The 11,817-nt window shown below is 33.6% G+C and overlaps 2 protein-coding genes across 2 annotated transcripts in view; one reads left to right on the forward strand and one right to left on the reverse strand.

Annotated features, from left to right (window-relative positions):
• LOC306871757 (colorectal mutant cancer protein-like) overlaps positions 1 to 10,007 on the reverse strand; it is an 84,563-nt gene extending 74,556 nt beyond the window's left edge. Inside the window, exons 1-3 of the mRNA XM_079419895.1 lie at positions 9,870 to 10,007; positions 7,856 to 8,100; positions 6,164 to 6,381 (exon numbers count right to left, since the gene is read on the reverse strand). Of these exons, the coding sequence (XP_079276021.1) occupies positions 6,164 to 6,381; positions 7,856 to 8,100; positions 9,870 to 9,997 (591 nt within the window). The 5' untranslated portion in view covers positions 9,998 to 10,007. The remainder of the gene's footprint in view (positions 1 to 6,163; positions 6,382 to 7,855; positions 8,101 to 9,869) is intronic.
• The window catches only part of LOC306871772 (guanine nucleotide-binding protein G(I)/G(S)/G(O) subunit gamma-10-like), a 480,959-nt gene that overhangs the window by 280,645 nt on the left and 188,497 nt on the right, over positions 1 to 11,817 (forward strand). The gene's annotated exons all lie outside the window — the stretch shown is intronic.

The raw sequence follows: 11,817 nt of genomic DNA on the forward strand, positions 1-11,817 counted from the left end.
TGTGTGTGTGTGTGTGTGTGTGTTTATTTCCGAGGGTAGGAGAGGAAACAGTATTCACATTCATCATTTCAGACCACTCCCATGGTGAGCATTCGTCTCTTCATCTGTCCTCTAAAGGATAAAACACACGTCTGGCCTTTTAAATGAGCAGCGTTCACAACGGCTGAAGAAAAACTGCTTGAAGCAGCACAACTGCATCTGAAGGACATGAAGGTGAGGGAGACCGTCAACCTGCGGCAAACTCTAAATAATGAGGCTACAGAACCAAACCAGACAAACTAGCTCTAAATGAGCTTGCAACCAGACACAACACAGCAGTTTTCTGTCCTCACCTAAAGCAAATATGAGTGTCATTTCTGAGCCACCAGCTGAAAAAAAAACAACAAAAAAATTATAGCAATAACGCACCACTCAAAAGACTGGAAATACTAAGACATTTTTATGAAGAAGTTCATCATTCTGGTCAAAAATGACATTTAATTAATCAAAATACAACCAAAACATTAATAGCCTACTATAAATACTATAAATTATTGCTGTTTTCTATTCATAAACACTATAAAACGTAGTTTTCTTTTTCATCTGAATATTTTTTTCCCAAATGTACATTTTTTTCAAATCAGCCCTTACAGCATTTTTTTTTTTTTGGCCAAAATATATTTTTAAATGCACGCTAAATAAATGTTGTAAACAGTGGAGCTCAATGGAATATGTGTTTGCAATTGAACATATATTTAGTTTCAACCTTCATATACCAAAGTATATTTGAAAATGTATTTCAGGGAGCCTACTGAAAATATATCAGTTAGTCTAATGTAATAATGCTTCACTATTATATATTTTTTTATGTTTTTGAAGCATTATAAAGTATATTCTTTACTGATTTTTATTCAAATGACTTGTATGTTCATAAAAGTAACAAATAAAGATTATATTAAAAAGTGATGGATGTGAATGTATTTCCTCAAACTGAAATAATTTGGAAAATAATATAGGTCAAATAATAAAAAATATATCATTTAAAAGAATAAGGGATTTAAAAAAAAAAAAAATTTATATTTTTAAAATACATTTCCAAAAAAAAAAAAAAAAAACAATTTTCAAAAATATATTTTTAGAAAATATTTATGTAAATATATTTTGAAAGTTTGGATAATACACTTTTTTCCCCGAAATAATCTGTATAATAAATGGCTTTACTCTTTACAGTAATATTTTAATATCTTTAATGCATCCGAGGTGAATAAACGTGTCAATGTCTTCCAAAAACACAAATGTCTTAATATTTGCCGATTCTGAATGGTGGTGTGTTTATACACACATCAGCATTATGCTCTCTAGATATGCAACATTTGTTATCAAAAAGCCAAGTGTGTAGACCAATGCAACTAAGCAGAAAAAGAAACCAAGTGCCTAAAAATGTCCTGTTGCATTCAGGGCAAAACATTTTGCATGCATAACTTTTATGGGTTGTTGCATCTGTTGAGGACACAGTGTTTATATCAAATCACACATAAGGCCTCCATTCTGAGCAATGATTCAGATATACGTGTGTATCCGTTACTGCTCTGAGCTTTTAATGAAGCCAATAATGAGATGAAGCTAAATGGCGTGACAGTCATGAATCAGCGGTGACAGATGAGGCGGCGCTGATGGGATTGCTGGATCTTGCTGTGTTAAACACATTGGGAAGGACTTACTATACGCCGCGATCAGTCAGCATTCCCAGGTTTGCTGAATAACTATAATAGTCAAACAAACTTATGATGAATACTGAAGAACATTACAGGAGTTAAAGGAATAGTTCACCCAGAAATTTAAATTTAGTAAAAATGTACTTGTCCTCAGACCATCCAAGATTAGGAGTTTGTTTCTTCATCAGGTTTGTAGAAATGTGTCTCAGCAATGGATGCTCTGGAGTGAATGGGTGCCGTCAGAATGAGAGTCCAAACAGCTGATAAAAACATCACAATAATCCACACCACTCCATCAGTTAACATCTGGAGAAGATAAAAGCTGAAAATCGGCTGTTTGGACTCTCATTCTGACGGCACCCATTCACTCCAGAGGATCCACTGGTGAATAAGAGATGGAATGACTAATTTCTTCATTTTTGGATGAACTACTCATGTAACTTAAGAAAACCCTTTGTTATATTACGGCCCTATGATTTATACAACGTATAAAATGTGAATCGATTCTCGAAATCCAGTCAGAAAAAATGGCATTTATTGTATAACTTGGAATGTCATGGATTTTGGCAAATTTAGAAAAAAATAAATAGGATTTTATAAGGCCCAAAAAATATATGTGTGTGTGTGTGTGTGTGTGTGTGTGTGTGTGTGTGTGTGTATGTATGTATGTATGTATGTATGTATGTATGTATATATATATATATATATTAGAACTTTCATTCAAAGTTTCATTCTTTCAATTATTAGACACTAAAATGATTAAAATTTAATTTAACCATTAAAACAGAGTCCAGAAAATGTATAATGGGAAAACAGAATATAAATATATTATAATGAAATATATATAACGGGGAAAAAAGGGAATTTGGAAAAAAATATATAAAATTAATTTGGGAATAAACAACATGAATTTCACAGGGCCTTAATTATGAACAAAGGTCTTTTGTGCAATTTTTGTGCATTTGCATGTATATTTATATACAAACCATAAAATAAGACTGAAACAATCAAAACAATTCCACTTAACTATTTAGTAAGTCTTTTTAAATCAAAATCTATTCTCCTTAAATCTTAGAGATGCTGTTCCAACTGAAAACAAATGACAAACAATAAAGACTGAAGCACATTTCGATCTGGACTCAACATGATCTTCTGGACAGACTGAAGATGATTTGCAACGCGCTCCACTAAACGTGACTTTGACATATGGTCTACATGCATTAGTGAGATGAGGACATTAGCGCTCGGGGCAGAACGCAGCGCTCAGCAGATAATGTCCATAATGAAATTTGGGCTCTAAGTGGAGGATGAAGTGACAGAGAAAACCAGAGAGAGACAGAGAAAGATTTAAATACCAGCAGACAGACGGCAGACCTTCAATACTGATCCAATAGACTCGCTTTCTAACAGAGTATTAGAGAAAGAGAAAAGCAAGAAAGAAGTTTTAAACAGTCTTACTATTAGTAAAGTCTGTCAACAACTACAGCACTATATAATCGGGTAGATTATAACTATACAGTTATTTTAGAACAATACTAAAGTCATGATTGCTATGCATAAACATGCATTTATATTTGCCTATAAAGCTGATGTGAAATTCAGTCATACTTTGCAATGGTGTGTTTATTCAATAATCAGTGGACAGAAACGTACTCCATCTATAAATCACTAGTATGTCTTTAGATTAAGTAATGAGAACACTTCACAATAAGGTCCCATTAGTTAATGCATTAACTAAAATGAGCTAACAATGAGCAATTCATTTATTACAGTATTTATTATTCTTTGACAATGACATGTGCAAACAAAGAGCATTCAGAGCACTGGCGTCCTGGTGCTATTAACAGGTTAATATTAGTTCATATAAATATATTGTAATGTTAGTTCATGTTAGCTCAACTCCATTAAATAATATTAAAAAATACAACTTTTTATGTCAGTAAGGCATTAATAAATGGTAAAATTAACATTAAAGATTAATAAAATAAAATAAAATGGAAAACACACACACTCATTATTTGTCATTGTTAGCTCATGTTAATTAATACTTTTTTTGGCTGTTTCTCACATACTTAGCCTAAAAACAGATGGACATAAAACAGAAAGTGCACACTCACGCTCCTACAAAGCATCTTTAACTGCTCAATAAAAACTACAGATGCTGCCTAATGAAGAAAACTGTAAACTACAGCAGAAACAGCATGAATGCAACCGCAACAAAACATCACTGCAATCCTTCACAAACTATTATTTCTGTGCTAAAGAGGCAGTTAATGAGAGTTCGTCTTAATAATAAAGAAATAAAACAACACTAAGCAGCAGAAAATCACAAAGCACTGCTTCTGAAATACAACATCCACACATAAAAACAGCTAAAATATCTTCTTAAATCAGAGAACTACAAATAAACCTGTGAAAACACGTAAAGAGTCAAACAGAGGTGCAACACGCTGGTGATGTCCTCTCTAATGATTCGGTACAGCTTTACTGCGGTAACCGGATCGGCTGTATAGCAGAGCGGAGCTGTTAAAACATCACATGACACCAAACACATTCCTGCATCACTATAAACACACACGCGCTCTCTGACGTCACCTACACTAATACATGCCATATGTCAGAGCAGCCCAGAGACACTGACACACACACACACACACACACACACACACTTAGAGAATCCATGACAGCAAACTGCATCTTGTGCAATCACTGTAATGAATATATTGGTGCATCACAGATAAAGCAATGAATCGCATCCTGCTCATGTTTTACTTCACAATAACATGAAGAAATATACATTCTGCATAAAGAAAATTAATCAGAGTTTTTATTAATGAAAACATTTTGTTGCTGTAATGAAAAAATGAAAATCATGACTGAGAATGATGAGAATTGGCTGTACATAAAATCTCAGAAGAAAAACGTGAACAGAAATGACAATATAGAGGGCAAATGTGCTTAATTGTTATGAAAATACACAATGCATTCAATCTTTACGGCTTTAAGCTAAATATAATGCTTCTGGATCAAAATAAATCATGATCAAACATGAACAGACCCACAAACAGCGGTCACACATTCTTCACTTGCAGTCCAGAGCAGACGCTGAACAAGAGAGCACTGATGAGCAGATGCTACTAAACTGCATTCATGTCTCTTACGCCAAACAGCATCATACATTCAACCTTCATATCAGATGTTAAGAGATCTCATCAGGAAATTAAACTGCCTTCAGTCAAAAAAAGACCAAAGAAAGGAGTGAAACCACTGAGATCAGACACACTGCAGGACAAGATCAGCAGCATTCAGCAGTAATAACCTCACAGCGCCACCTACAGACTCACTAACACACTGCATCGAGCTGCGACAGCTCACAGATTCATCTCTCATATTCAGCTCTACAGAGCCGTGTTTTGCTCTTCATGGGTAAAGCTCACAAAAACAAGTAAAGGTCACATTTCAATATGAAAGCCTATTTCCACCACATAAGAAAAAAAAGATAAGCTCTGTTAAGTCAAAATTATGAGATGAAGACAAAATTTTGAGATACTAATTCATTAATGAGATTCAAAGTTGAAATTATGACATACTAAATTAAAATTGAGATGAAAAAAATAGAAATTATGGCTTTTTATGAATTCTGATAATCTCACAATCATAATTATGTAATTAAAAACTTTTAAAAAGTTAATTTCAAAATTCTGATATAAATATTAGTTTTTGCTTTATCTCAAAATTTCAACTGTCATCATTTCCACTTTTAAAATACACATGATTTTTTTATTTTTTATTTGGTGGAAATAGGCTCTCATACATTTTTGCCCCAAAAAACAAACAAAATAATAATTAATCTATTTTAGCCTATTTTAATGACCATTAAATTAATTATACTGTTGCATACAGTTTGTTTGTCATTCTCAATAATCTCGATGATTCTTATCATTTTCTCACTGCTGTAATAAAGTATTTTTATAAATTCTGTAATGAAGCATTAATGCAAACGATAAAAATATATTTAAGCTGATAAAAATAAACCTATAAGTGAGTGTGCAGTTATATATCTCACTGTAAAAATCTCATAATACAATGGTTTTCAAATAAAGCAGCAAAAATTAAAGGCAGTGCAAGAAATACTACCGTAATATATCAAAGGTTAATTTAAAAAAAAATCATAGCTTTTTTTATAGTTACTTATAATATTATTAATGTTGCCATAGTAAAAATCCACTGAGATTCAGCACTGACAATATGTACCATAATTACAATATGTAAGTTATAATGTCAAAAATAATTGATTTGTTGAGTCCCGCCTGGTTAAAACAAAGGGGTTGAATAACAAAAGCTACCCATACTAAGTAAATTCCCATGCATCACAAGCAGTTCATCACTATAATGCAGTAGCCACATGAAATGGATTTATTCTTGCCAGTTGCAATCAAAGGTAGCTGTTAAACAGCGCTCAGACTCACAGTATTGGCCAGTTCCAGGTAGCTTCCGCCGTGGCCGGAGGGATGCTGGGACAGGAGCTTGTGAAGTCCAGCCGGAGGCTCCAGAGCGCTGGGCTGATCCAGGAGTTTCTGGAGCAACGGTGAGCTCTGCTGCGGAGCATGTGTTTGTGTCGGAGACTGTAGGTCTGGACTCTGTAAGTCTTGAGCTCCAGAATCAAACTCCCAGCTCTCACGAGCGCCTGTGTGAACAAACAAACACACTGCATTAACACAGAATATAAATATGGGATGCTTTCCCAAATTTCCCACAGAAAAGAGTTAAAAGCCACAAACCAAATCAACCAGCTATGAGGCAAATCATAACATAAACTTTGATTTGAAGCAAAAATGTACTCGAAAAAAAAAGACAAAGATACAAGACTGTGAACTTGGTGGAAAGAGCTATGATTTATATCAATTTAAAATTGTTGATAATGTATATAGAAAACAGATTATAAGCCTACTGCAAAATATGCAAATAATTATAAAAAGATTTCAGTATTTTGAGAGTGCAGCTGCCATAATCATAATTTTTATTTTGTGGCCAGGAATTTTTATCTATTAAATATGATTACTTAAAGAAAAAAATGGATTTGATAAAAGAATAAACGATCAATTAATAACCTCAGAGCTCACAGTAGGTCTAACTTTAAAATAATTAACTTATTTCCATATGGAACTGATTTTTAATACAAAATTCATACTGTTGCACTCTATATTTTTGTCCTTTAATACTAATAAAATGTGTTATTTAAAACATACTGTTGCACTTTATATTTTTGTCCATTATTGATAATAAAAATTATGATTTTTAATAAAAAAATTATACATTGCACTCTATATTTTTGCCAATTATTGCTAAAGAATTTGTGGATTTTAATACAAATAACAGGTTTTTAAAACAAAAAATATACTGTTGCACTCCATATTTTTGTCCATAATTGCTAATACATTGTGATTTTTAAGTTAAAAATTATACTGTTGCATGCCATATTTTTGTCCATTATTGCAAATAAAGAAGCATGGTGTGTAATAAAAAAAACGGCACTGTTGCACTCAATATTTTTCTCATTATTAACAATAAATGTGATTGTTTTAATACAAAAACGTCTATATTTTTGTCCATTAATGCTACAAAAAAAAAAAACAAAGTGTACACTAATATGCTACATACTAAATGTTTATTTTTAAAGTACATACCATGCAAGGCAATTGCTCTGGAAGACTTTGATAACAATTAATTAACATATGGACTTCATAGAGATGATGGGCCTCATTTATAAAGTGTGTGTACACACAGATTTGATCTTAGAGTGTGTGTACGCTTAAATCCACGCTAGCGCTCATATTTTTAAAAACTGGCGTTGACCTGGAAAAGTGCTTAGCGTCATGTCAGGGTCTGAGCCAGCGTACTGAAGGTTTTTGAAAATGTAAGCTGTTCTTGCAGCTCGCTGTTCTAAATCAACGAATTTGGATGATGACTGGTGATCTTTTATATGTTAATGACATTAATTAGGAGTCATTTACAAGGCAGAGAGCTGAAACAAGATTTCATAGATGTCACATCTGAAAGAGAGGTGTACATGTGTTTTCTGTTCAAATTTAGGATGGTTTCTGCACAACATTTTATAAATGCAGCCCCTGGACAGGAAAATCCTCATATAGATAACACACCTAGACTGTTCTCGCTGCTGGTGGGCCAGGAGGCAACACACGCGTGAGGTTTCCTCTTCTCCGAGTCGCCGGAGAGCAGCGATAGCTGTCCTTCCTCCTTGCGGATCTCGTTGACCAGCTGCATGCGGCAGCGTGTGAAGTCTTCCAAGGAGATCTTTCCTCGCTCGTGTGCGCCGAGCTGCCCCATGATCTCTGCCACCGAATCCTCCATGTTCAGCTGCCGGCAGACCATCAGCAGATCATTCCTGACCAAAATACAGAGATGCTTGAGATTCAAGATAGAGGTAAAACATGCAATGAGATTATGTGCAGTCATCCCAAATTGCATCTGGACAGTTTAATCAGGAAAAGCATGAAAAACTGTGTGTATCTGCAGGATATTTTCTCACAACTTCATCACATTCACTGTGAACATCTTCCACTAATGTTTCACAATCACCTAGTCATCTACAAGTGGAGTTGGAAATATCAAAGTTATGATTTGTAAACACATGAACGATCAAGCGAAGTCATATTTATAACTAAGTGTAAATCTAGATGACACACTACATTCATCACTCGCTCAGCAGTGGATGCTCTGCAGTGAATGGGTGCCGTCAGAATGAGAGTCCAAACAGCTGATAAAAACATCACAATAATCCACACCACTCCAGTCCTTCAGTTAACATCTGGAGAAGACAAAAGATGAAACACATCCAGCATTAAGATGTTTTTAACTCAAATACGAGTCTATAATCCATAATAACGCTTCCTCCAGTGAAAAAGTCCATCTCCTGTTGTCTCAAATGTTTATTTGATCTGTTTTGTCTTGTAAACGCTGCTTGATCTGTGCAGATTTCTCTCCTGATTCAGACCAGAACACTTTTTCACTGGAGGAAGCATTATTATGGATTATTATGGATTCATATTTTGAGTTAAAAACATCTTAATGATGGATTTGTTTCAGCTTTAGTCTTCTCCAGATGTTAACTGATGGACTGGAGTGGTGTGGATTATTGTGATGTTTTTATCAGCTGTTTGGACTCTCATTCTGACGGCACCCATTCACTGCAGAGCATCCATTGCTGAGACACTGATGCAGAGACACATTTCTACAAACCTGATGAAGAAACAAACTCATCTATATCTCAGATGGCCTGAGGGTGAGCACATTTCCAGCACATTTTCATAAATGTCACATTTCTCATATTTCATGGTTTGCTTTATTTGAAATAAATGTTTTGTTAGACATCATGCATTAAGAAGTGCAATAAAAATGTGAAATAATATTAAAAAACAAACTTAAAACAATATAAAGCTTCTGCATTATTTGAATGACTTGAATGCATGATATGCTCTAGCTCAGTACTTAATACTAAACTCGAAAGCGGCATGTTTTCATTTGAAACTGAACAAGTTTAACATGTTTTTGCTTGTAAAGTATGTGCATCTTTCTTTTTTATATTCTGCATCTAACGCAACGATATTTAGACATTTTAAAGAGTCATTTTAAGTGTCCAAATACTTTTGGAGCAGATGCATAACATTTAACGATATTCAACTTTTTTATTTAAATCACACTGAAACGTGTTGTTGTCTTTTTTAGCAAAGAAAAAGATGGCAAATCAGTTCTGATGCCATCAATATCACCTCTTCAGAATCACTTTTAATTCAGAAATGTACGCAAAATGTCCCGCCAACAACATTACAAACTATCAACACTGAAACAAGCTCAGAAACATCAACAAACCCCAGAGTTTAGCGGATGAGGATGAAACATTTCCTGCCACTTCCGACGCCACAACTAACACACCTCTGACAAGCCCACGAGCGTCCGACCAACTTTATACGCGTTAATATGTTTGTTTTGCCTTCTTGTCGTTGATTAAATCATAATATCGCTGCTTTGCGATCGTTTATACAAACTAAAAGACTGGTGTCGCACCGCGCCTGTCCCGCTGCTCGGCTCAGCGAGTCTCCAGAGTTATTATTCTGCACGTAAACCCGTCGGAGTGCGTTTGCTGAGGTTTCTGACCGGTTAATGTATCCGTCTCCGTCCCCGTCGCACGTCTGGAAGAGCCGCCGCACGCGCTCCTCCTCCGCGGTGCTGCCCGAGTCGCTGCTGCCGCCGCTGCCGCTCTCCTCCGCCGCCGCCGCCATCATGAACACACGCTGCTGCAGCACACCGCTTTACTTCACAATACTTCACATAAAACTGCATGTTCTTCTTAATCACTTTACATGTTGTAAAACATAACAGTATAACAATATTATATTATTATTAAAAAAACTAAAACAAAAAAGGGACTTACAAAAATAAGTAAAAAGGTTTATTTTTATTGTAAATAAATGGATATTTATTTTATTTTTATTGTATTGATATTTAATTTTAAAATCATTTAGATGTTTTTATTCTGAATAATATTGATTTTACTCGGAATATTATTTTGAAAATAAATATATACATTTATTTTAATATAAAGTAATTTATGTTTATTTTAAATATTTATTTTTAAATACGTAAATATATATTTTTTGTAATATTATTTACAAATGTATTAATATATAAAATATATGAATAATTATGTTTCATTTTAAATGCATTTATATGTATTTTCTTTGATTTTGAATATTATTAGTACTGTCAAATCGATTAATCGCATCCAAAATAAGTTTGTTTACACATGTACTGTGTATATGTATATATAAATACACAAACATATATGTATACATTTAAGAAATATATGTAATATTTATATTTATGTATAATATAAATATGAATATATATATATATATATATATTAGTGCTGTCAAACGATTAATTGCGATTAATCGCATGCAAAATAAGTTTTTGTTTACATGTGTATACTGTGTATAGTTATGTATATATAAACACGCATGCATGTATATATTTAAGAAAAATATATTTATATATAATATAAATATAAAAATATACATGCAAATACATGTAAATATTTTCAAAATATATGCTGTATGTGTGTGTATTTATAAATACATAATAAATATACACAATGCACATTATGTAAACAAAAACTTTTACTTTGGATGCGATTAATCGCTTGACAGCACTAATATGTATATATATATATATATATATATATACAGTCCCCTCCATAAGTATAGGAACAGTAAAGACAAAATTGCTCTGTTGGCTGTGGAGTCAAGACAAATATGATTAAAAGATGAATATGAGACAAAACTATGTTACAAAAACTCATCACCAAACACCAATGACTTGTACAGACACTATAAGGACAAAAGTGTTGGGACACCCCCTTCTTTAGAACAGAAGAAGGCACTAACAAAACTGTGACAACAAAGATGAAAACATAATTCATGTATTTAAAAATTGTATTTCCATCTCTGTTGCAACAGTTTTGGACGTGTCTAAAATGTCAGTACCCTTACGTACAAGTCATTGGTGTTTGGTGATGAGTTTTTGGCTCAAGGTCTGCATATAAAGTCACACCAGAGGTGTTCAGCTGGGATCAGGACTTGTCTTTCTGCAGACCAGTCAAGTTCTTCCACACTGACTCAATCAATCATGTCTTTCTGAGACACTGCCATGTTAGAATATGCTATAAAATTAGAAGCACACAATTCCCTAGAATATCATTATATGCTTAAACATTAGGATTTGTACTCATAGAAATTACTAAAGTAGTCAAACCTGTTCATTAGAAGGGGGTGCCAATACTTTTGACAATATAGTGTATATATACACAGTTCATGTAAATATTTCTTACATCTATGCATTTGTATTTATTTATACACATACACAAACATATATTATGCGTATTACTTCATTAAATGGTGAAGAGACTTGTTGGCATTACAGTGTTTTGGTCATTTACTCTTTCATGTAAAGAGGAAGAAGCCCAAACTGCAAATGTAGATACAGATGGCCAATTTTGGCACAAGAAAAGTGAGAAAGAAGAAATGAAAATGAAATGCTGGAAGAA

Source organism: Barbus barbus (assembly GCF_936440315.1).
Source record: "Barbus barbus genome assembly, chromosome: 6".
Taxonomy (NCBI): domain Eukaryota; kingdom Metazoa; phylum Chordata; class Actinopteri; order Cypriniformes; family Cyprinidae; genus Barbus; species Barbus barbus.